The sequence below is a fragment of the Hyaena hyaena genome, unplaced genomic scaffold (genome assembly GCF_003009895.1).
Source record: "Hyaena hyaena isolate Hyena2069 unplaced genomic scaffold, ASM300989v1 scaffold_30, whole genome shotgun sequence".
Lineage (NCBI taxonomy): Eukaryota > Metazoa > Chordata > Mammalia > Carnivora > Hyaenidae > Hyaena > Hyaena hyaena.
This window is the reverse complement of record NW_024080662.1, coordinates 1427558-1451832: the sequence shown is the minus strand read 5'-3', so window position 1 is coordinate 1451832 and position 24275 is coordinate 1427558. Positions and strand designations below refer to the sequence as shown.

Genomic DNA, 24275 nt, shown 5'->3' with positions numbered 1-24275 from the left:
CCTTTACGTGGAAGATATTGACAGGGATGTCCACTACAGCTGCCTCTATATGAGACTCAGAACTGGTGGGATTAAAGGGCCCAGAAAGCTGATGGCACTTGGGGCATCGTGCCCCACAGGGCTACAGGGGGACCCTGCCATCTCTACTCAGACCAGAGCACTTTCAGGGTCTTTAATACACCTACCTACATACATACACATGCACGCGCGCGCACAAACACACCCTCTCGATGGGGAGAGGTAGCTGCAGCAACCTGGTGCATCACAGTCACTAAGTCTGCTTATTTATCATTTATTTTTAAAATATATTTAAACAGCAGCAATCACTTCCAAAATGCAAAAAAAATTACAATTTTTAGAATAAAATTATGTAACGTTTATGATGCGAGTCAGAAAGAATTGAAGGTACAACTGAGAATCAAATCACGCGGCACTGGGAGTGGCTGGAGAAGCCAAGGTCCACTGGTTGAGAGGGTCAAACTGACAAGAGGGCCCAACTTGTGAGGTTCCCACCTCAATCACACCCCCAACCCCCACTGATGAAGCCAGTGTCCTCTGGGTTAGAGAAGGAGAAGCGGCAAAGAGCTGGCCCTCTGTGGGGGATTTCCCAAACCCAGTCCCCACCTCCCCCACCAGCCAGGGACCTGCTAATCGACCTCCTCCATGTTGCTGTAGGTGGGGGCTGGGCGGTCCACAGAGGGGGCGAAGCGTTCAGGGGCTGTCCGCGTGGGGGCCACCTCGGGGGCCTGGCCAGGGCCTAGTCCCTGCAACAGAATATGAGGACAGGAGTTGGGGGCTGCCCAGTATGCTGCCTGGCATCCCGGGGGTGCTGGCTCAGAGCCCCGGCACCCAAGGGAGGGCCCCAAGGCAGACGCAGACAGCAGCGGCATTGAGACAGAGAGACGAGATCGGGCCTGAAGAGTCTCGCTTTATTAACACTTGAAATACAGGAAGCTGCTTGGGCAGGGCTAAGCCCCACACCAAGGGTCAGAGCAGCAGGACGAACGGACAGACAGCTGGACGGATACCCACCCTAGATGCTCTGCCCCGGCAGGAGCCACAGTCCCCATCCTCTCCCACCAGATGCACACACTGAGGCCCAAGCCCAGAGTTGGTCCCCACCACAGAGGCAGGCATTGCCTGGTGGACAGGTAGGTGGGCCAGCTCACAGCAGCTGCCTGCAGTCGAGCTCATCTCCAGCAACTCTGGGATACCAGAGGATAGAACACGTTGAGCACGAGGGCCACCAAAGCTACCACGGTGCCCAGAACAAAGTACCGGAGGCAGCCCTCATCTGGTGTGGTAGGGCCACGTGGTGGGCCCACCCAGTCTTGGGGCCCCCAGGGACCCAGGGGCATAGGCCCCTCGGGTACCGGTTCCTCCTCGGCCTCCAGCTCCTGCCAAATCCGGGAAGCCTACAGTGTGTGGAAACGGGCATCAGCACCTGGGGCAGGGGGTAGAAAGGGACCCGGTGTCCCCTGGCCACGACGGTCCCACCCAAGATGACTGGCACTAACTCCTTACATATCCCAAGTCAAGCAGGAGGGAGGTGGGCAGGCAGGAGCCAAATGGGCCACTTGCAGAGTTGTCTAGACAGAGCACCAGGGCAGGAGAATCTTGATAAGTTTCCCAATTGACATGCAGCTTTCCATGGGGATTGGAGGGGGATGGTTAGCTGGTCAGTTTTTCAGCCCAGGGCTCCCACAGAGGAGCTCATGGAGGATAGAGCTGCCAACCCAAGTAAACTGGCTCCCTCCCACCCAACCCATATCTCAATAGACTGTGACCACTATCTTCTACTGGGATTCCTCTGCATCTGAGCAGAGAGGGCTCAAGGGAGGAGAGGAGAGAAACGAGGAAACAAGTCCAAGGAGAGATGCAGCAGTGCCCACCAACCAGCTCTATGGCACCCCATGTCAGTAAGGGACAGAAGACCCCCCAAGCGTTCAGCAGGAACTGACGCTCACCTCAGAGATGGTGGCGGCCACCCTAGCCCATAGCCAATCTGGACAGGCCCTGTCCTGAGTGTACATCAGAACAAAGGAGTGATCACAACTGAGGGTCTGTGGGCTGGCTGGCATGTGAGGAGGGTGCAAAGGAAAGCTGGGTGAATGTTGGGTACAGTATGTTTATGGTATCCTACCCAGTGAGGTTCAGAGCAGCTACTTAGCTTGTGCCAAGAGGGTGCCTGTATGCATGCCAACAGCAATGTGCTGGTGTGCATGCACCTTTACAAGTGTCACTACAGCATGGGGATTCCTCGAACTAGGACTCTGATAGAAGAGGATCATGAATTCCAGGACTCCAGGGGCCTATGGCTAGAAGAGAGGAGGCTGTACCCCACCCCCTCCCATCTGTGAATTGGGCTCCTAGCCTACGAAGCCTCCCCAGTGCCTCACCTGGCTGGCAGCAGCCTCGGCTGCAGGGCCTAGGTCTGGGTGGTGCTCAGAGTGACCTGCCCTGGGGGGCCTCTCCACAGGAGAGTTCCGCCGGCGGTAGAAGAGTACATAGGCATAACGGGTCACGACCTGGCTCTCGTCTACTGTTGTCACCGTGCTGTCATCAAATAAGCGCCAGCCTACAGCGAAGTGGGAAGAGTGTGAACATAACCTGCACCCCCACGCCTACCACCTATCCTGCTGGCTGCATGTGCCCTCACCCACGTCGCTGCGCTGGCTGCTGCGGTCATTGGGCAGGCGGGCACAGGCAGTGTAGTGGCCGCCAATCATGCCTCCATAGTGGTTGATGACAGCGTACAGGTCGTAGCTAGGCAGCTGCTCCTCTTTCTGACCAATGCAAAACTTGCTCAGGTCCAGGTTCCTATGGTTCCAGCCAGAGAAAGGTAAAAGAGTCAATAGGTGCCCAGGATGGTACCCCCCATAACCTGATTACTGTCACCAGGGCTCATCGCTCACCGAACAGGGAACTCCACCAAGTCATTGATCTTGTCACGCCAGATGAAACTCCGAAAGGAGAAGCGCTTGAGCTGCACAATGAGTACACTGGGCAAGCGCCACAGCAGCAGCTGCTTGGAAGCCTCTCTGTGTTGTTTACACTGTGGGCAGTACCTGACAGCAGACACAGGCGAGGTTAAGACCAGCACATCTCCACCCCACCCTGCCCCACCACCTGCCTGCCACCCCGTCCTCACCAAGCCTCCTCAGGCGCCAGCACCTCGGGCCGAGTGAAGAGGTTCAGGCACTGGTCCAGAGTGAAGTGCCCAGCACGGGCAGCCTCGCCAGCAGAGCCTGGATCCTCAGCACACTCCAGCTCCTTGGAGGCTACCAACACAAACTCCTGCAGGCGCTCATTGTTCCGCCAGACTAGAGCCAAGCTGCAGTCCTCACCCAGCTCCAGGGGGGTGTCTCCTGGAGATGGGCAGGAAGAGGCGTCATGCAGCTGCAGCAAGGGGCCAGCCCAGCCTACCCCATGGCTTCCAACCATAGCCTCAGCCACCTTTGTCCTCCAACCGCTGCTCTCGGTTAGATGCATCGATTTTATAGATGAAGAACTGGGGGGTGTGGGCATTCATGGCTTCACTGGGGTGCTGATATCCAGGCACAGCAGCTGTGAAAAAACATAATCAGAGCTCCCCTACCTACCAGGACCTAAATGAGCTTCCCCTAAACTCCCCTACCCAGCTGCAAAACCTTTCACCGGACTCTTACCTTCGGGCCTAGATATCTTCTCACCAGCAGGCAAGGAGCCAACCTCAACAGGCCCACTGGCCAGCACCTCAGAAGAAACTCCACTGGTGCTGGGCACAGGGCCTCGATCAGGAGCCACCCATGTCCTAGGGACCCCTGTGTCCCCCTCAGCCACGGGGGTCACCAGCTGGAGCTCAGGAGGCTGAATCGGGTCCCTCTCACTGTCCCCAGCCTCCAGAGAGTTAGTGGAGAGCAACGTAGTGCAGCCAGTGCCCTGGGACTCCAAGGCCATGCGGCCAGGCTGGAAGGGTGGTTGGAATACACTCACAGAGTACCTGGCAACAGGCAGCAAGGCAAGTAAGAATCCTGACAAGCCTACCTGGCATCTGTTCCCCCAGATACCGCACCCTCATCCAACCACTAGGCACTTACCGGGCATAGCCCTCTAGCAGCTGAGCAAGACGAGCATAAGTGAGACGTGAGGCAGGTACACTGACCAGAAATGGGTAGCCAATGTTCTCAGGGCGGCAGAGACCCTTGTGGTCAGGCCAGTGGGTTTTCTGACAGAGCCTGGAGAGAAGGAGGAAGTAGGAATAGGGCCTTAGCCCCACCTCTTATGACTCTCCACTGGGGGCTAGCCTCTGGCCTTGGGAACTGGGTATGCCAGCCCTGCCTCCCCCAGAGCCTGGCAGAGTAGTGATCGCTAGAGGGCTCAAAACATGTGCCTCTATGTGGAGAGGAGGTAGGGTGCCAAATGAAATGTGGAGAGGAGGGAAGGGGTGGGGGGGGACCACGGGGGTCCTCACTGGTTGCAGTAGCCCACGCGGTAGCACCGGGTACAGCGCTTCAGCTTCTCATCCTCTGACTGCTGCTTCCGCTGGCAGGCTGCACACTTGGAGATGGGGACGCTGGGTACCTGGGGGCGCTAGGGTGGGTGGTCTGGCTCAGCAAGGCCAGCCTGGGTGAGAATGCCCCCTCCCACAGGGCCTTGTGCCATCAGATTGGTCCTCACTTACCTGCTGCACCTCTAGCACCACCACCCGCTCCTTAGCCAACTCTGGGGATAGCAGCTCAAAGCAGAGGAATGTGTCGGATGGGGACACAGTGTCTAATGAGTGGGAGGGCAGGAACACACGGTGGAAACGATTCTTAATCACCTGGGGACAGAAAACACACAGATCCTACATGAGGACAAGCCCTTTCTGTAGCCCTGCCCCAGGGCACAAGAAGGCTTGGCCCTGAACTTGGGTTTGGGCAGCAGAGTGGGGATTGTGGCTCCAAAGCACCATATGCCTCTATTGATACCAACCTCAGTGCCCAAGAAAATAAGCAGGTGCTTCAGAGAGCCTGAAAGCCAGGACTAGGAAAATTATCAATCAAACCAGCACTCTGGTGAAACCAGCACTTCACCACACTGAAGGCCTCTACCCTGCTATCAATTAGTGGGGGCCTGCGGAGCCTACAACATGACTTTTGTGGAGGGATCACATTTGAGGAGGCTCCTTCCCACTTCTAGCCCCAAAGAAAAGAGCACTTCCAGGCTGGAAGCTAGGAAATTTTGGGGAAGACCAGCACACAAATCTGGGATAATATGAGAGAGTGGCAGGATGGAGGAAGAACAACCGCTGAGGAAAGGTAGCCCTGCAGCTCCAGCTTCTTGTTGGAAGAGGGAAAAGCAGTTGAGGGCCCTCACCCAAAGGGGGAGTAAACCTTGATGATGGGAACCTTGGGAACTGAGAGCACTTCTGTTACATAGCCCAAAAACCTGGTTTCAAACATGCCTCAACCCCTAGCACACCACTGTGCACCTACATGCACATTCGTGTGTATGGACACAGACGCCAACAACCAGTCACGTGTGTCTGCACACCCTAAGTACATACACAGATCCACGTGTGTAAGAGCCTGCGGAAAGACCAATATACCTCAGCCAGACGCAAGTTCTCAGGCTTCACGTGGACACTCTGAGAGAGGGAGTCCAACACTTCACTTGCACTGGAGTTCTCCTTGCTGATGCTCACCAGAAACTGTGGTGACAAAAGTAAAGACCATGGGGGAGGTGGACGGGGTCTTCAGGATTGCCCAGATACAGGAGCTTATGTCTCACCTTGATGGGCTTGCTGTGCGGCTCCCGAGCAAAATAGAAGATGGGAAGAACCTTCTGCTTCTGTGGCAAGGGTACTGGCAGGTAGAGGAATGGGTCAAAAGTGATGGAGACCTGTAGATGCATAAGTGGCACTAACTGGCTGCACAGGGAGTCAGAAACAGGATGTTCACGCCCAGGGAGCCCAATCCAGGCACTCAGATGGCTCTCAGGGCCTCAGAGCCAACCACCGAACTCAGGTTTGAGAACCCTGGACAGACCAGAAGGGTCACCAGGAAAGAATACTCTCTTTCTGACAATTAAGGCCCTGCTCAGCCTCACCACTTGTCAATTGTGCCCCTCACTTGTACCCCACATCTTCCCAATCCTACCCATATCCCTGCCCTACCTTATAGCTGTTTGGAGGCCAAACACCCCTTCAACCTCACTCAGGAAACCTACCCAGCCTGGTTTCTGCAGCCTACAAAGCAGCCGAAGGCCTCCCTGTCAGTTTCTTTGCCCAAACAGCATCTATAGATGCACATGCCTCCAACCCCAATTTGACCAAGCCAGCTAATCCAAGCTAGGAGCCTCTTTCCAGGGAAGCCCTTCACACCTTGGCACACACAGGGCACACCAGCTTCGACTTATACTGGCCCTGAAACAGGTCTACGATGAAAGAGTCATTCCTCATCTTATGTCGCTGCCATGCTTCTTCAGCCACCACCTGAGGAGCAGAGTGGTGAGGATCAAGGAGACCTGGGGACTAGGATATGCAGAAGCTATGCCCACCTCTGCCCCCAACCCTGACCTCATCGGGCCGCCCATCTGAGTCCACGGTCTCTGTGTAGGGCTTGTTCTGAATGCGATTCAAGTCTTCATGCAGCCCATCCAGCAAGAAAGCCATGAATTCCTGGGCATCGTGCTGCGCATAGCCTGTGAACTGGCTGGCCTTGCTCGCCACGATGGCCTGGATGCAGGGGCCAAGTGTGAGCACGGAACCCCAGCACCCACTGAACCTCAGCACCCACCATGTACCCAGCTGGTGAGCCTTCCCCACCCACTCTAGCCAGGGGTAGGAATGACCACAGATCACCTTCAACTTGGAAGGCTGGAAGGCATGGTGGGTGCCCTTCCATAGGGCCCGGAGCAACACAGCAAAGCCAATGGCCAGACGCCCACCGGTCCCCAGTGGGTTGTTGTAGTTGATCTCGGCCTCAAAGGAGCGGTCTAGGAACAGCAGCCAAGTAGAACTGTGAGCAGGGAAAGATTCCCCTCTGCCACAGCCCTGGGCTCCAGGCCCTGCTCTCACCATGGAAGAAGTCCCGGAGCTCCCGAGTATTGGAGAGAGACTGAATGACACTGTTCATGAAGCAGGTGTTGCCTAGATTGACAAGGCCAGTGAAGCCTGGCAGACACACCTTCTTCTCTTCCTCCTCCTCTTCTTCCACACTATCTCCACTCACAGGGCTGTGGGGCATTGGAGGCACCATACATGTGGGCTTCGGCTGTGGGAGTAAGGAGGGCCATGAGAGAGCAGCCCTGAGGCTCCTCAGCCTCTAACCTTGGCCCTCCCCGCCCAGGATTCTCACCGAGGCCAAGTGTGGCTCTGGCTTTGGAGCTACATGCTCCATGGGGGTGCGGGCCACCACACCATCCAGCCCTGTGTCCTCAGATCGAGCCTTGGGTTTTTCCTTCTCCACAGCTCGAGCTTCCTCCTGGCCTGTGAGAGGGTGGGGGGCACCTCCCGGTGGAGTTGAATCCAGAGGGGTTGGACCTGTCGGCACGGCAACCTTTGCACCACCCACTGCACCTTAAAAAGGGGGAAATGAGGGGGCTGGTGGTTAGCAGCATGTGGCAGGGGGTGAAGGTCCGAGTTATGTGGGCTGGACAATGAAGGGAGCTCGTGTGCAGACCTCGTGCAGCTGGGGCCTCCAGGCCCCCCCAGCGCTGACTTTGTCGCTTACGGAGGCAGATGTCAATGCGAGAGGCCGTGAAGCAGAAGGTGCACTGCTCAGGCTCAATCAGGTTCCTGTGGGGAAAGGCTGAACTCAGAGACTTGGGTGGAGTGGATGTGGGGTAGATGGGCCAGGGAGATGGAGCCCAGGTTGAGACAGGCATAGTGCTGGGGCCGGGAACCACCCACCTGAGCTTCACCTGCCAACGGAAGATGGTGTGGGGCCCACAGTCTGGATGCAATCTCAGGAAGTTTCCATCCCTGCAGAAGCAGAGCAGGGGCAGGGCAGGAGGAAGGGTGGGAAGAAGAGCATGAGACACACTGTCCTGCCTGAAGTACACTGTCTGCCCAGTCTCCTGCCCACCCACCCACCTGGTCTGGAAGATAAGTGTGAAATCTTGTTCGCGGAAAAGCACTCGAGAAGTGTCTCTGCAGATTTCTTTCACGTACACGTGCACCACCACTGAATCCGGCCCCTTCTCATATGAGTCATTCTTGACAAATGCCAGGTTCACCATGGACTCCGGCTCTACATTGAAACCACAGCTCAGCACTGCCCAGGACAGGTTCCAGCCCACAGCTGTTCTATTCCCTATCCATCCACCAACCTTGCAACCCAACCTAGGGCTCTGCTTACCACCCCCAGCCCCACCTTTACCATCCACCAAGGTTACAGCATCTGCTGCCTCTGCCATCTCCTCTTTGGAACGGTCACCTTTCTCAGGGTCTCTGCTCCGAGCCATGGCTGGGGAAACTGGATCATTCCTGGGGGACACGGTCTTCTCTCCTGACAAGAGTGCTAGATTCTCCTCTGAACCCAAAAGGCAGATCTGGGGGTTCAGCGGTGGTACCCGGAGCTGTTCCTCGGCCTCAGCCTATTTGTGGCAAAATTGTGGGCAGGATCAGCCCTAGATCTGGCAGTTGGCCCCACTGCAGTCCATCTCCCTACCCTCCCGTTTCCCACGGGTACCCCACTCTCACCTGGGTAGCTGTCTCAGCCAAGAAGGGGGGCGCATTGCCCTGGGGTCCAGGTCCATCTCTGGACCCTTCCCCATCTGGCCCTCTGCGGAGATGCACAGCCCTCTTGGCGCTGGGCCCTGCCTGGGCCCCGGGTCCAGCCCCTGCGCCTACCTCACCACGGCCCTGGGCCCTCTTCTGGTTCCGGGCCTCCTGTTTAGCCCGCCGGGGCTCAGGGCCTGGCTCCAGGGCAATGGGAGATGGCTCCTGCCCATTCTCCTGACACCGCAGCCCTGGCACCGCTTCCTGGGTCCCTAGAGGTTTCTTCTACCAAAGATACAGCAGTCAGGCCCTGTCAACCACCCTGGGTATCCCTACCCTACTACGTTGTGGAACTTACCAGAAGAGTGGGCCATGTGAGCAGAGGCACCTTCTTGGGCAGTGCCAGCTGCAGGAGGCCACCCTTGCGGGCTTGTACTTTGGTGCAAGAACTTTCTATCTCAGCGTAGAAAACACCACCCCACTGCCGACCACCTGGAGACAGAGTAGGAGCAGTGAGCTGTGGTGGGGAATATCAGAGGATTCAAATACACAGCTGGCCTTAGGACAGATGGGCGCACCTGGAAGCCGCACCACACAGTCTGTGTCTGTGAAAGCAGCATCCACCTCCTCCAGCCGCAGGGGACCCGCTCCCACACGCAGCTTGACAATCACCTCATCTGCACTCTGCCTCCAATCAAGCAACAACTCTGCAGGAGAAGTACCAATGAGACTGTGAGAGTCTCCATAAACTCCCAATGGGGACAAGCAGGTGCCAGAGACCCAGCCCTAGCATGACAGCTCCAGATGAAGGCTATAGTCCCAGTGCCCCCTCCTCGCCTGTGGCACTCTAGCATCCAAAAGGCCAAATCATCACTCACCCTCTTTGGCCTGGTCCTCCCGAGAAGACACTGATCCTGACAACAAAGATTAAAAAAAAAAAAAAAAAAAAGGGAAATGATGGTGGGGAGGCAGCCTCCAAGATCCCATCACCCCACCAAGCACCATCTTCAGAATCTCAGCCAGGTACGCAGACCTCAAAGCTGAGGCTCTACCCAGCCTGCTGTGATACCCTACTCTTGGTATCAGACCAACACAGAAAAAACAGCAAAAATGTCATCTCCCAACACCCAATCTGTGTGCTCAAAAGGCAGGAGGAGACCACAAGCACTCTGGGAATGCCACTTTCACCTCTCCTAGGATCTCCATCCTTGCTCTCCTGGTTTGCTCGATCTTTCTGCTTCTTCTTACTGGTGGCATCCTCCAGTCCTGGGGGACCTCTCCTTGGGCCCGTGGTGCTGGCCCCACCAGACATCTTGAGCCGCTTGGTCGACAGCCAGAGTGCCCCGGGGTCGGCAACGGCGTCTGGGTCAGGGCTACGGCGCTTTCTTCCTGGCCCAGCTATCTTGGCAACTCTTTGTGGCCAAATTCTCCAACAAGGAACTGTCAGCCTAATGAGAAGGGACCAGTGATCACTACCAAGGCCCAACAATTTGCTTCTTGGTTACAGCCAGGGCTCAGCATCCCAGGATACAACTAACCCTATGGAGCAATATCTCCCCAGTACCTAATGTACCCCTGGACACTTGGACTATTCTGAAAAGAAAATAAACAATAGAAGTAGCAACAACAACTTCTGGCAGAGACTCCTAGATGCCTGCCATACAGAGCCACAAAGATGGGAGCCTCACAGAGGAGGCGCCAGGTCAAGGCAGCCATGGCCTGGAACCAGGCTCCTCCACCAATCTGGAAAGGAGCCATGGCTCCAGCCCACAGGCTGGCACTCTGAGCAGGGTGCTCACTTTTCCTCACTCTCACTGGCTGCTTAGTCACCACCTGAGAAGTAGGAGGTGGAGGAGGAAGGCAGAAAGAAGACAACCAAGCAGCAAGGGGACTAGCATCTGTGGCCAAAGACAGACCCAATCCAGGTGCTACCACTGCACAGGCAAAGTACTGGGATTAAGGTGCTCCACCTGACACCTGCCAACTCCCACCTTCCTCTAAAACTGTTCCTATGCACTGTTTGGGCTTTCCTCCTACATCCCAAGAGAGATTTTTCTCTCCAGCTCCTGTCCCAAGCTGAGAGGGGCCTGCAAAAGCTGGGGTGAAAAGGGTATCCAGTTGCCTTACTACCCTTTCAGCAACAATTCTGTCCCAGAGCCAAAGCCAGATGGGTATCCAGTTTGAGACTGAAACAGACAGCATCCCCTTCCTTCCTAGATTCACTCACTCATGAACACTGGGCTAGCGACCTTCTACCCAGTTTCCCACAAACCCGCCAGTAGATTCTAGGCTGTTTTTCCATCCAAAATAAAGTTCTCAAAATTGAGATAAGGGTGGGGATGAACAGTGAATCCAGGACCCCTGGCAGCTTAAAGCCTGGCCTGAGACGGGTGCAGAGCAAATAGTGACTATTCTGTGTTCCGCAGGGTGTACCCAAGGTGTATGTGTGGCGGGGGTAGAGGGACGTTCTTCTCGGGGGAGGAGGAGGAGGGAGGAACTGGTGGGCTGGAACTTTAATGACGACAGATCCAGAGCCGAGGAGTGGTCACCCTCCACGTCTCTGCACCAGGCCCCAGCTTAAGGTCGCGTCCCTCCCCATTCTCCCGGAGACGCCGGGACAAGAAAGAGTCTTTCTAGAGATCATGCCGGCCTACACGGCTGCGCGGGATTACTGACTACAGACCAGCGCCCTGGCCGGGCTGCGACTCAGCTCCAGCCTCCAAATCCTGTGCCCTCCACCACCTCCTCCAGGAAGCCACCCTCGCTCGCCGCCAGCCCTCTCGGAGGCAGGAGGCCGACCACGGGCGTAGAGTAACGGCCCCGCCTGCATCGGTGGGCCCGGCACGTCGCGGGGCTCGAGGGGTCGAGGCTGGCACGGCCTGTGACCTTGAACAGGCATCCCGGGCCCGCGTCGCGGCCTCCCTGGCTCCGGCCAGGCAGACGAACTGCAGGCCGTCCCACTCACCGAGCGAGGCCGCCGCCGCCAGCCCTCTTAGGGCCCTGGCAACCCGCTCTCGGTTCCGGTTCCGGCGTCTGGTCGGTTCCGGTTCCGGCGCGCCCCTCCCCCGTCCCGTCGCCGCCGCCGCCGCCTCAGCCGCTTGTTTTGTTTCGACTTCTAGTTACGGCCCCGGGTGGCTGAGCGCCTAGCTGGTGACGCACTTCCGGTGGGAGCGGGCATGCGGCGACAGGCAGCTCCGGGGCGGGCCGAACGGTGGAGGCGGGGCTCCGGTTCCTTGGCCTCGCCCAGGCCCTGCTGGTGCCCTCCTGAGGTTCCGCCCAGAGACCCCGCCCTCCCCAAATCAGAGTCCAGAAGATACAGTGGGTAATCACAGCGGTTTATTGGGGGCCTGCTCAGGCCCAGAACCGTTTCGTGCAGAGGCAGTAGTGGGCGGGGCTGGGGGCTGGAGTAGGCATCGCACAGGGGTCACTGGCAGGTGTTGTAGATCTGAACCTGCAAGTTGATGGCTTGAAGCACGCTACGCATCCTGGCCTCCAGCCCATCCAGCTGGGCTGCTTTGCCTTCCAGTGCCCGCTCGTTCTCTTCATAGGTGCCCTCCAGCTCTAGGAGGGGAGGGTCTCAGCTGAAGGGTCCTACTCCCACAGTCCCACTCCTCTGGCGCCTACCCACCCCAGTCCTCACCTTGTAGCCGTTGCAGTTTGTCCTGAGCAGCCTGCAACAAGCCTCGAGCTTCATCCCGAAGTTGCTCGGCCCGTGCCTGTGCAGCCAGCACACCCTGGGCCTTCCGCTCAGCCAAAGCCTTCACTGTTTGGTACTGGTCGCCTAGTGGGCCCTGCAGCAGCTGGGGATATAGAAGGCAAAGTCAGCTAGGTGGCCCAGTGGAGGCCCAGCCTCTACTTCAACCCCCACCAGCTGGCTTTACCTCAACCCACCTGCTCAGCCTCTCGAGCACGACCCTGGGCATTGCCTGCTGTTTCTTCAGCGCTAGAGGCTGCCAGACTATTCCCTGCTCGTTTCAATTTCAGAGCTTCCAGAAGACCATCCAATTGCTGAGCCCTCTCGCCTGCAGAGCTCAGTGCCTGCTCTGCACCTGCCATCTTCTCCTGCACCTGTCATGGGTGGACCCAGGGTTAAACAGGTCTATGGGTGCATGCCCATAATCTTGCCCCACTCATGTCCCAGAGAAACCACACCTGATGCAGTGTCCGCTCTGTGTCCTGTGTGTCAACTACCGCCCCTTCAATGGCACCCTGAGCAGCGCCTTGTGCCCTCTGGGCTTCCTCCAGTGCTGCTTGTACTGTTTCTGCCTTCTGTTTCTCACTCTCAGCCCGGCTCCTGAAGAAGAGAGGGAATCAGAGCTTGCAAATATCAGGACCGGGCGTCAAGGAAAGGGGCCAGGGTCGTAGTCAGACCTTGCCCGCCGTGCATCTTGCAATAGCTGTTCTGCCCGACGCACATCTCCCACAGTACGTGCCAGGATTGTGTCCACATCCGCCAGGCTCTGGACCCTCTCTGCAATTGCGCCTGCCAGGTGCTGGATTTGCTCAGGTGATGCTGGGATGGAGAGCTCTAGCACTCGAGTGGCCACCATCTCAATGCTATCAGGATCAGCCCCCTCCTCTATGGGGACACAGGCAAGGGCTTAGGGACACAGATTCTCCAGCACTGGCATCGGGCACAATTTTGGGGTATGGACTCAGGGACCCCACATAGAATATGGGTTTGCTCATAGGCATAGTGATTAATTACAAGGACAGGAACTATAAGTGGGCACAGACTTGGGGTCATGGACTTGGGACCACATATAGGCAAGGGTTGAGGGGCTAGACATGGGGTCATAAACACAGGTCCAGTGCAGGCCCTGACCCAAGTATGGACCCAGGGACACAAGTATGAACATAGACACAGGTGAAACAACCACATGGCCTGGGCCACACGGGAGGCTCACGGCTGAGGAAGTCCTTCACACTCTGGATAAGTTCCCGAAGTTCTTGGTTGGCCTTCTCCACCTGTCCCCTGGAAGCATTTGCCTTGTCCAGGGCTGCCTGGGCCCGCTGCTGTGCCTCTCCTGCCTGCCGACGGGTCTCAGCCACCTGGCTGAGGATGCCGCCACCTTCTGCCAGTGCCCGCTGCAGCTCTGCCTGTGTGTGCCGAGCCCGACCGAGTGCCAGGTCCGCCATGGCTACTGCCCCATTGCAGCCGAGGCCCCCACAGCGAGGTTGCCCATCCTCGTCCAGGCAGCCAGCACCCCCACAAGGGCTTGTTGCACAGGGTGCATCCCCTGGGGGCCCACACACCTGCCAGGCACAGAACAAGTCAGGGCTTTGGGGAAGGAACAGCCACACCCACATGTCCCACCCCACACTTGTGCCTCACCAGTTCATTGATGCCTGTCAGGCTCAGGGACTGGGTACGGGCAGAGAGCTCGCCTAGTGCCCGCTGGTTGGCCATGTGTTTGCGGTTGAAGTCCTCCCTCTTGGCACCCATCAGCACCTCTGTCCTGTGCCGGGTATCTGCTGAGTTGCTCACAGGGCTGGGCACTGTCAGGGCTGATGTGTTGGCACGACGTTCCGCCTCTGCAGACAGACTGTGGGCGTGGCGGATGCTGTCATAGGCACCTATATTGGGCAAAGGCTGGCCGTCAGCTAAAGATCACTCAACCCTGGTCCACCTGCCTAGTTGGGCAACAACCCACCCAGGAAGTTTGAATGCTTGAGCAGGTCCAAATGCTGGTCCAGTTGTCTCAGTGTGAGATTAAGTGCAAGCCCATCTCGCTCCAGACTGCTCAGTGCATGGTTGGCATTGAAATTCTCATCCTGCACATCAGTCAGTTCTGCCTCCAGCTGGGTCAGGTGCTCAGTGGCCTCTCCGATTTCACGCCTGTGCCAGTAGGGGGTGGTGTTTAGAGAACCTTCAGCCCTAGGCCATTGAGCCTCTGCCCCATCCCACCGCATATCCTCAGGCCCATCCGCACCGAAGCTCTTCTGTCGCCTCCACTAGCTGCGCAGTGGAGGCAGCTGAGGTGTTGCGGGCACCTACAATCCCCTGTACAGTCCCCAGCTTCTCCTGCATGTGCCAGAAGCGGCTCTCAAAGGCACCCAGCACACCCGTCTGCTGCAGCTCCTGGGCCCGCTGCTCCAGGCGCCGCGTACGGGCAGCCAAGTCCTGTACCACACGGTCCCAATCCCCGAAACATGTGTGGCATGGGTGGCAAGCAGGGAAGACTCCTGAGAAGCCACGGGCACACTGGTCACAGCGCACGCCAGACACGCCTGGGCGGCAGCTACAGTGGCCTGTGGAGCGGTGACACTGAGGCGTGTCTATTCCACGAGGGTCACAATCACAGGCTGCAGAAAAGGGCAGACCGTGGAGTTAGGGTGCCATTGGGGCATCCTGAGAAGTCCCCCATCCACCCTAGCCCTGCCGGCTCTCTCACCACGGCACTGCAACCCAGGGTCTCCCCAGTGGAGCTCCTGGCACTCAGAACAGGTTCGCCCACCAAAGCCAGCACGGCAGTGGCACTGCCCTGTGAACTAGAGTGAGAACAGGGCAGAGATCAGAGCCTCAATCAGAAGCTAAGCCCTTGAGACCTAAGACAGACAGCCAGCACCATCCACCCAGGGAACCACAGAAGAGCCCCATACCTCATTGCAGGTGGGGCCTCTGGCTCGGCTTGGGTGGCAGGCACAGGGCTGACAGCCATGGCCACTGGTAAGATTCCAGAAGTTGGGGGCACATCGGTCACAGCTAGGGCCCTGGACATTGGGGAGGCATGGGCACTGCCCACTGCTTGGGTCACAGTGGCACCGGTCAGTGGACGGGCACTGCTGGGGATCTGTGCCCAGCAAGTTGCAGGTGCAGCCTGTGCCAGTCAAACACGTTAATCAAGGGGAGCCTGAGCAGAAGAGCCCTGCCCCAGCCATCCCAATTCCCCACTCACGGTGACAGCTCTGTTGGGTGGCCTGCCCATGGAAGCCAGGCTTACAGTGGGCACAGTGTGGCCCCTCCGTGTGGTATAAGCAGCGCAGACATTGCCCCGTGCGAGGGTCACAGGCATCAGGGTCCATGGGGTCAATGTTCCCACTGCACTCACAGGGCTGGCACTGGCCACCTGGCCTTGATGGGTCCCCAAAGTGCCCAGGGGCACAAGCTTCGCACCGTAGTCCTGCCCACAGTTGGGGAAGGTATGAGTGTTCAGTTCAGCTGCCCCACCCTGACCCCATGCCTGTGCCTTACTTACTCACCTGTGTACCCTGCCTTACAGTGGCACATGATCTGCTGGGAGTACCCATCCCGATGGCAAGAAGTAGCAAAGTGCCGCCGGCTCCCAGGGCCTTCAGGGCAGGGACAGGGCCGGCACTGGCCCCCATATGGCAGCCGTGGGTCCCCATGGAAGCCAGCAATGCACCTTCAGGGAGGAGCAGGAAGAGATATGTGATCCCTGAGCGGCATTCCTACCCACCAACCCACTCCCAGCTGCTCCAGGCTCACCTTTCACAGTGTTCACCCGCTGTGTGATCACGGCAGCCCAGGCAAGTGCCTGTGTGAGTGTCACATTCATCTGCATGCCCATTGCAGACACACGGCTGGCAGTTAGGGAATCCCCACTGGCCACGCTGGCAGCGATCACAGCGAAGCCCGAAGGCACCAGTTCGGCAGGGGCATTGCCCACTGGTCCCTTCACATAGGCCACTGAGTGCCCCCTCGGGGCTGCACTGGCAGGCTGGGGGCAAGGCAGAGGCTGAGCCAGGGAGAGGGTTTGAGGGAATCTAGGTGGGGTCAGGGTGGGAAAATCAGGGAACAGAAGAGAACTTCCAATGTTCTGGTGCTGAGAGCATGGGGTCCAATGCAGAGTTAGAGGAAGGAAGAAGCAGAGTCAGAGGGAGGAGGGAGAACAGTAGTAGGGAGGAGAGAGAAGGGACGGAGGGAAGAAAGGCAGGCAAGTACCTTGACAACCTGTGGGGCCAAAGCCGTAGAAGCCAGGGGCACAGTGATCACAGCGGCGCCCAACCACTGCAGGTTTACACAGGCACTGACCACCATGGGGATTGCACTCAGAACTCAGTGAGCCCTGGGGGTCACACTGACAGGCTGTGGGGCAGGTGGATAGGGCCAAGTCAGGCTGGGACCCCACATCTCTGCCCCACCAACCCACATCTTACGCAAGGCACCATTACGCAAGACACTTACGCAAGGCACCATTGTAGAGTAAGGCAGACAAGCTGATGAGGAGGGGGGCACAGGCCTCAGAGGGAAGGGTCTTACTGGGCACCAGACCCTCCTCATGGCAACGGTAGCGTTCAAAGGTGGCACGACGTTCCAGGGCAGCAGCGTCACCCCCACTAAACATCTCCAGCACCAAGACACGGGGAAGCAGCACCAACTGAAGAGATGAGCAAGGAAGAATGAGGTCCAGACCCAAGACCATATTGGCACTACCAGAGCACTTAGCACCACCATGGGCCTGCCTCTTCTGTCACAGGCCCCACCTATCCAGCCATCACCACTACAGGTCCCATTCCATAGACTCTGCTTTCTTGGTCAGTGTGGGGAGAGAGGACTATTTACCGAGTCAATAAGCAAGCTGGGTCTAGAGTAGGGAACCTCAGGCTGGGCACTTCCCCCTGTTCGCAGAAGCTTCAGATGCAGCTTATAGGAGATGCCAGGCTCAAGGCAGACAGGTCTGGGAAATATCATATACCTGGGGGGAGACAAGGACAGGTATGGAGTTCACCCAGGGTCCCTGTACCCACCATCCTAGGCCTCCTCACCCTGCACACAGCAACCAAACTATCAGCTGAGAAAGATGCTAGGGCTGGGTCAGGCCAACAGACAGCTAGACAGCCTGACAGATAATTTATACAGATTTCCACAAGCATGCCTCACTGGACTCCTATGCCTGTGCAGACCAATCTCTGAAAATGCTCCCTACAGCCCTGCAATCCCATGGCATTTCCCTGGCACAAATACTTGCCAATTTTTCTTCAATGGCCTCCTCCTATTTTCTCCAACCTTGACCTCCAACCTCTGCTCCTCTTCACCAAGACTATGTCATTCCCTCCAGCCTGGCTCTGCCTTTCCTAGGTCTTTCCCATCAGTCTGCAAACATCTTTCATCCCCCCTTGAAAACATCTTCCCTCAATTCCTGAGTCTCCCCTAGATATTGCTTTATCTTCACTCTCCTCCCCAATATATTGAACTGTGGTCACTGCCTCCACTCCAGCCTCACAATCCAATGGAGCTTTTATGCCAACATGCCATCAAGACAGCCTGAACCAAGCTCACCATCAACCTCCATGAAGCCAAACCCAGCAGCCTCTTCTCTGTTGCCAACTGCTCCAGCATTCAGCAGCATGTGATGAGAGCACCCTCCTTCCTGAGACACTCTTCTCTACACTTCTGGAACCCTGTCCACACTCCTGGTTTCCCCCCACTGCCAGCTCCTCCTTCTCTACTGACATCTAACACCCCAGAGCTTTCTTCTGGTCCTCTTTCCTTTCTCTGCTCATTTCATCTACACCTATCTCTTTAGTGACAAGTTGCAAATTTATATCTCCAACTTGAGGCCTCCCAGTAATTCCAGACTGAGAAATCCAACCACCCATTGGCCTTCTCCCGCATGTCTAAGCAACTCAGAACTGCTCTTCCCTATGTCTCTATCTCAGCAAAGAGCCTAACACCCACCCAGATGAACAAACTCAAAACTCTAGAGTCATCTTTCCACTGTCCCTTTCCTACACTTCTAACCCAACAGCTCTGCCACTAGAACCCTCTGGAACCTTCTTCATCTCGCCACATCAACTGCTAAACTTCTGTCCAACCCACTGTCGCTCAACTAACTCAACAGCTTCTAGCAGATCTTCCAGCTTCCACTTTGGTCACTCTAAGTTTGCTCTTCACTCAGCAAGTAGAGGGATCTTTGTTAAACAAAAGTCACAGTTGGTAAAAATGTCTATAACGGGTATGGCCCCTTATATGCTGCTCTCTCTACTTCTGTGTATGTTTGAATATTTACATCATAAAAAATAAAAAAAGAAGGTGACAAAACAGATACATGAAACAAATATTACCCTGAATGTAATAAAACAATAATCAGACCAGTCACATCCCTGGTCAGAATGCTCTGATGCCGTCCCTTCCCACCATGGGCATTCCCTATAGTGACACTGAATGATTTCCCATTAATTCTTGCCACAGGCCTCTCTTAAGGGAACTTAGATCCCTAAGAGAGCAGGCCTATTCTACCTCCTTCCTCTGACCTGTGCCATGCCTAACAGTACCTGGCAAAGAGCTCTCAGGAGGAGGCACTTGAAGCAAGGGACAGATGAATGAGCAGCGGGGTCTTCCAAGTGCCCTTCAGGGAATTAGGGCTGGCCCACAACCCTCCACTGTTATAGATGCTACCATTAGTGCCCTCACCTGGTTGCTGGTTGCAGAGTCCCTGGAATGCGGTCATCCTTGGGCAGCACATGCCCACACGGGCCATGGGCAGACACAGGCCCTGGGCGCTGCACGACTACTTCCATCTCTGCCCACTGCTCAGGGATCTGAGGGAACAGGCTGATGAAAAAAATGCTACCACACCTGGAGGTTCAGCTCTGGGTCAGGTTTCACAGAGTCTGACCTGGGGCTCCAAGCGCAGCAGCAGATCGTAATCCATGGCTCTCGGCACAGATGTCACCAGGAACTCCAGTGCCTGACCTTCCTGAAGCCTAACAAAGCCCTGGCCTGTCCAGGATGGAGTCCCACCAGGGGTTGCCAGGCGCTCCACCACATCCAGCACCTGTGAGGGATACAGCTCAGGGTGGGTGCCTTGGTAAGGCACCATCTCTTCTACCACAACCTGTCCCTAAACCCCAGCTCTTTACCTGAGACACCCTCCCCAAGGCTGGACACCCACCCCAGACAAAGTACCACCCATAACTCTGCCTCTCCAGCACAAGCCCTGCCCTCCATCGTTGCCCCCTACCTGTCCTCGGGTGTCTTCAGCCTCCCAAGTTAGGTGGTCAAGGAAAGGCCGGAAGTAGCCAGGCTGCACCTGCTCACAGCGTCGCCCCACCATGTGCTGGTGGCAGCGGCACTGACCTGTGGCCTCATTGCACCTGGGAAGCCCAAGGTTACTCAAAAAGGACCCCTTACCCTGCCCAGGATCTTTTCCCACCCTTCCCAGACCCCTTATACAGCACTCACTGGGGATCCACGGCACCACCCACGTCGCAATCACACGGACGGCAACCAAGCAGGTCATGGCTCAGGCCCCAATGGCCAGGCTGGGGGGAGAGGAGGTTGCTGGGGGCCAGAAACAGACCCCCTTACCACCCATCAGAGAATCCAATGACAGCTTTCAGCCTCTACCACCCCTTGGAGAAAGCATGGTCACTAGACCATGGCTCCCACCCTTGGCCTCCCAGCCAGGAATACACCCTAAGCTCTCAGCACTGACCCAATGGGGTATAGACGCCACCCCCCTCACCCTGTGCTCTGAGAATAAATGCAGGACCCCAGAACCCCAGCCCCCTGCAGTCGCACCAGGCAGCGGTTACAGCCACGTCCAGTCACTAGACGCTTGCAGAAACAGGTTCCACTGTTGGGGTCACAAGAAGTGACCCCAGGCACTGTGCCCCGTGCATCACACTGACATCCTGTGGGGAAGGAGATCCATCAGGACTCTGGGGAGCTATAAGTGCTGGTGTTCATTGGGTTGAAAGTAAAAAGTCAAGGGTTAAGGTTAGCACAGGAGCTAGGTCAGGAAGCACATACGCCGACAGCCTGCAGGGTCACTGGCACTGAGCCCAAAGAAGCCATGACGGCACTGCTGGCAGCGAGCGCCCACCACATGTTCTTTGCAGCGACACTGGCCCGAGACCAGCCCCAGAGCAGGATCATCATGGGGATCACAGCGACCACCATCTTGGGAACCCATGGGATCACAATCACAGGCTGAGGGGAAAAAGAGGTGCAGGGTCACCCTATTTCAACTAGCCCAACACCACTCATCTCCCAAGCCTCTTCACCCTGGATTCCCAGCCTGCCTTCACTGCCCCCTCCTCCCACCTCAAACCCCTGCAACCTGGACAGCAGTCTGGCTTCTCAGTTCCTACCCCAGACTCAGCCTTCCCTCTCCCATGCCCAATCCCAGCCTCACAGCGGCACACAGCAGGATCCCTCAGGTCCTTGGTTGGGTCACGGTAGAAGAAGGGTCGGCAGAGCTCACAGTGGCGCCCAGCTGTGTTGTGCTGACATCCATCACACACACCTCCACTCACATTGCCAGATGCCAGATATATGGCCATGTCAAAGTGGCAGCTGTAGGCGTGCCCATGGCACTCACACTCTTGGGAGAGGGGAAGGCAATACAAAGGTCACTTGTGGGATCATGTCCTGAAGGTAAGGGGTGTAAGGTTCCCAGTGACACAGTGGGTCCCTGCCACAGGCCAGAATTTGTGGCTGTGGGCTCAGGTACTGTAAGGTCTCAGCATATACTGACCCCCCTGCTCAGAGCAGATTGTGAAGGAGGGTTAAGGGAATCCCTAAGGGCATCAAGGCCTGGATACTCTTTGGATACAGCCTGGGTGTTAGGGGCTTGACCAACCAGCTCTAGGTTCTACTCATGGCACAACCAGACCACTGAGTTCTGGGGCTATGTGGGCCAGGATCTCACTCACTCCTGCAGGCATGACTGTGGCCATCCTCAGCTGGACTCCAGGGCAGGTCATGATAGAAATCTTGACACTGCTCACAGTTGAGGCCACGAGTGTTATGTTTACAGACGCAGGCCCCATGAACCTAGGACATGGGCAGGCAGGTGGTCAGCACTGTCCAGCCATGCCTGCCCCTGCCCCCTACTCCAGCCAGCTAAATCTCCTCACCATGCCCTCAGCATGGGCTGGTGCCCCTGGGGCAGGTGCACACTGTGAGGCGTGTCCATAACAGAAGCAGTTGCCACGCACAACCAGCTCGTAGAGGGCATAATAGTATTTCTCACGGATCTCCCGCCGTGGATCAAGCAGGTTGTCTCCCAGCGTATGTAGCCGTGTCAGGTTCACCCGTAGGTTAGTGATCTTCAGCAGGTCTAAGTGGGGGGAAAGGATTGGGAGCCAGCTGGCTAGGCAGGCTCTTGTTGCTCCATGCCCACCCAGGGCCTGCAGCTGCTAAGGTCACCTTGGGAGACCTCCTGTCTATTGCTATATGAGCTAAATTGGACTTGGCTCTGCCCTAAAAAGCACCCAAAATAGCTTCTGAGGCCCCAAATAGTCACTGGCCGGACACTGGGACTCTGCCAGGCTCAAAGGGAAGAACACTCACTCTGGATCCGTGGGCTATAGGGGTCTGGGATAGGGATGGCAGGATCCAGCACACGATAGATGACCTGTTGGGACATGGGGCCATTAGAGGCACTGGATCCTGCCTCAAGCCCATCATCTCCCCTCTTCCTTCCCCCAAGTCACATCCCACCCCTCACCTCGCCTTCGGTGGATGGCTCAATCTCTGAGTAGCGGGACTCACAGACTACGTCATCCCAGTGCCGTGGGGGGGCCAGTGGGACTCCTGGAAAGTCAGCCCCACAGTCATAGGAAAAATATCGGTACACATGCCAGGTGCGTCCAAAGTCTGCTGAGCGCTCCACCAGCATGGCAGCAGGACGAAATGTCTGGGTGGGGGGCATGGTTGATCAGTGGGCATCAGGACCAGGCCCATCAAGAGCCCTGCCCAGCTGAAGCTTGCCCTCAAGCAGTTCACGGACAGGTGGGGGTGACCACTGGAAGCCAAGCAATAGGCAGGGAGGGTAGCCCCTTCTAATGGGGAGGCTCAGGATTGATGGGGCCCAGGGAGGCAGCACGTGCAAAGGCCTGGAGGCAGAAGGCAACAGAAGGTGTGGGCCATGAAGGAGCCTCCCATGCACCCAGAGTACAGCATGTGACCTCAGGGAGGCTGGGCTAAGTTGCTGGGAATCTGTTCAGGGGCAATGGGGAGCCAAGCAGGGTGATTCAAGCAGGCTCCCAGACATGCGGGCACCTTGAAGGTCATAATGAGGTGCGTGAAATGAAACTCAGCCTCCAAGTCCAGCTGGATGGTGACCACGGGGACACCTGAGGCAGGAGTCGGAAGTCAGGGACTTGAGACTACTGGTGGGCAACCCCGCTCACCCCATGCCCCACCCACAGCCTCACCATTCTCTGACTGCCACCAGGCTGTCCGGCGCTGTGGTGCAAAGCTGGTAACTACATTCTGGATGCGATGGCTGTTTGGGTTGTCTCTAGCAGAGAAGGGGCGCCGGGAGTCACACAGGAAGCACTTCTTCTCATCCTGGGTTAGGTCAGAGTCAAGGTCAGGGTCAGTGCTTCAGCCAGTGCCAGCATCCCCTCCCCTGGCCTACCCACTCCCAGCCTCACCTGAAGGTGACTAACAATGCAGTAGGGCTGGGGACCATGCAAGCCACAGGTGGATGAGGCAGTCAGTCTGTCAGCACGGCCCACTAGCAGGTCACCTGTGGCAGGGTAGCAGCTTCCCCTCGAACAGCCTGGCACATCTGGGGCCAGGGCCTGGGCCAGGGCGGTGGCCAGCACTGGGAACAGTGGGTTAGCCAGTTCTGCTGTGCTCCCACCCCATAGCCCCAGGGCTAGCTCCCCCATGACCCACCATCTCATCCCACAAACCCCAGGCCTTCACCAGGCCCTCTCACCGCTCAGCAGCAGGCCCAGTCGAAGCTCCCAGGGCCCAGGCAGTCCCCGCAGGTCCCTCCCTGGTTCCCCAGAGGCCGGCTCCATCCTGAAGAGGAGGGGAATCCAGATGAGAGGGGGGCGGGGGAATGAGAGATCTATAGCCCAGGCCCACCCTGCCCCTCCCTTGGGGTCCGTGCAGACCCTGCCCTTGTAAGTCCTAGGCAGATTCCCTACTCAATCCTCCCTCAGGCAGTCCCTCCACTAGTAGAGTCTTGCGACTTTGAGCAAAGTTGAGAAGCACGGCAAAAAGGAAAGCGTGGAGCGGATCTTGGGCAGGAGTGCAACACTGTGCAGAAGTTCCTCTCCCACCTCTCCAGAAATGACCCTCATTCTAGAAACCAGACATAGTCCAGCTCACCTGCAAAACTTTATTGTGCTCCTTTGCTCAGACCACCTGTGCAGACCAAGGGGGCAGGGGATTTGGTTTTAGGCCACCAAAGGTGGTGGCGCACCAAGTAGTGGGTATGGCATGAGCGAAGAAAAGGAGTCTGATCTTCTGAGACTTCAAACAGCCATGGAACCCAGTCTTTTTCCCCAGCTTTGTGAGTGCTGTGGAAGTCACTATCTACTAGGCTGTTCAGTTTTGGGGTTCCAGCATCAGCGGGTAGGTGAGAGGTCACGCACAGAGTTATCAAGCTCCTCTATTTAGGAATGTGGGAAAATTTAGGCTGGCCTGGCCAGAGCAGCAGGACAAGATGGAGGTAGGACGAGAGATGGAAAAAAGCCATCCCCTTGCCCAAGTCACCGCTCCAGGAGTCTCCACCTCCCTTAGTCACTACAGCAAGTCTGCACAAGAAGTGCTGTCTCAGTTTCCCGGTGTGAAAATGGATGCTGGTGGCTGACAACAGACAGAGGCAGGGACTGAATCCAGATCTTATGGCTATTCATCCATTCCGTACCTTCTGGC

At 57.0% G+C, this 24275-nt stretch overlaps 2 protein-coding genes across 16 annotated transcripts; both read right to left on the bottom strand.

The window, feature by feature from the left end:
• Nucleotides 1-304: 304 nt before the first annotated feature.
• On the bottom strand, nucleotides 305-11755 carry USP19 (ubiquitin specific peptidase 19). Of its 14 annotated transcripts, none has more exons than XM_039228135.1 (27): nucleotides 11652-11753; nucleotides 9875-10134; nucleotides 9565-9600; nucleotides 9265-9393; nucleotides 9045-9178; nucleotides 8669-8971; nucleotides 8346-8562; nucleotides 8060-8216; nucleotides 7877-7948; nucleotides 7647-7762; nucleotides 7323-7543; nucleotides 7043-7238; nucleotides 6827-6960; nucleotides 6542-6700; nucleotides 6347-6457; nucleotides 5755-5865; nucleotides 5573-5674; nucleotides 4664-4804; nucleotides 4454-4572; nucleotides 4080-4217; nucleotides 3669-3982; nucleotides 3457-3567; nucleotides 3152-3368; nucleotides 2916-3068; nucleotides 2660-2820; nucleotides 2400-2578; nucleotides 305-764 (listed from the first exon to the last, which is right to left on the bottom strand). In XM_039228135.1, exons 2-27 carry the CDS (start codon nucleotides 9996-9998, stop codon nucleotides 648-650), a joined length of 3972 nt encoding a protein of 1323 aa, XP_039084066.1. In that variant the 5' UTR covers nucleotides 9999-10134; nucleotides 11652-11753; the 3' UTR covers nucleotides 305-647. The 14 variants fall into 14 exon arrangements, with proteins under 14 accessions (XP_039084066.1, XP_039084060.1, XP_039084061.1 ...); XM_039228134.1 differs by lacking the exon at nucleotides 305-764 and adding an exon at nucleotides 776-1415 and having other exon boundaries at nucleotides 8340-8562; nucleotides 11652-11755; XM_039228129.1 differs by lacking the exon at nucleotides 11652-11753 and having other exon boundaries at nucleotides 8340-8562; nucleotides 9875-10089.
• Nucleotides 11756-12000: 245 nt separating this feature from the next.
• On the bottom strand, nucleotides 12001-23586 carry LAMB2 (laminin subunit beta 2). 2 transcript variants are annotated; one of them, XM_039228187.1, is made up of 33 exons: nucleotides 23543-23586; nucleotides 23329-23414; nucleotides 23039-23211; nucleotides 22817-22952; nucleotides 22662-22735; nucleotides 22108-22296; nucleotides 21951-22014; nucleotides 21515-21717; nucleotides 21311-21431; nucleotides 20791-20979; nucleotides 20406-20585; nucleotides 20175-20287; nucleotides 19836-19915; nucleotides 19615-19747; nucleotides 19270-19428; nucleotides 19065-19192; nucleotides 17214-17346; nucleotides 16836-17028; nucleotides 16593-16736; nucleotides 16137-16368; nucleotides 15890-16053; nucleotides 15586-15810; nucleotides 15290-15507; nucleotides 15082-15178; nucleotides 14620-14992; nucleotides 14341-14525; nucleotides 14022-14263; nucleotides 13594-13942; nucleotides 13058-13265; nucleotides 12839-12980; nucleotides 12578-12754; nucleotides 12327-12486; nucleotides 12001-12247 (listed from the first exon to the last, which is right to left on the bottom strand). In XM_039228187.1, the coding sequence occupies exons 2-33, from the start codon at nucleotides 23411-23413 to the stop codon at nucleotides 12111-12113; spliced, it is 5406 nt and encodes a 1801-aa protein (XP_039084118.1). In that variant the 5' UTR covers nucleotide 23414; nucleotides 23543-23586; the 3' UTR covers nucleotides 12001-12110. The 2 variants fall into 2 exon arrangements, with proteins under 2 accessions (XP_039084118.1, XP_039084117.1); XM_039228186.1 differs by lacking the exon at nucleotides 23543-23586 and adding an exon at nucleotides 23510-23529.
• Nucleotides 23587-24275: the final 689 nt, after the last annotated feature.

Bases quoted from the DNA above. Each gene is read 5' to 3' on its own strand.
- LAMB2 (XM_039228187.1), bottom strand. From the start codon at position 23,413: ATGGAGCCGGCCTCTGGGGAACCAGGGAGGGACCTGCGGGGACTGCCT. The intron at 22,736-22,816 runs GTGAGGCTGTGG...CTCCTGCCTCAG, and splicing joins CTGGTGGCAGTCAGAGAATG to GTGTCCCCGTGGTCACCATC. The intron at 22,015-22,107 runs GTGAGGGGTGGG...ATGTCCCAACAG, and splicing joins AGCCATCCACCGAAGGCGAG to GTCATCTATCGTGTGCTGGA.
- USP19 (XM_039228134.1), bottom strand. From the start codon at position 9,998: ATGTCTGGTGGGGCCAGCACCACGGGCCCAAGGAGAGGTCCCCCAGGA. The intron at 6,701-6,826 runs GTGATCTGTGGT...CCCTGCATCCAG, and splicing joins TCCAGCCTTCCAAGTTGAAG to GCCATCGTGGCGAGCAAGGC. The intron at 1,416-2,399 runs GTGAGGCACTGG...CACACACTGTAG, and splicing joins CCGAGGCTGCTGCCAGCCAG to GCTTCCCGGATTTGGCAGGA.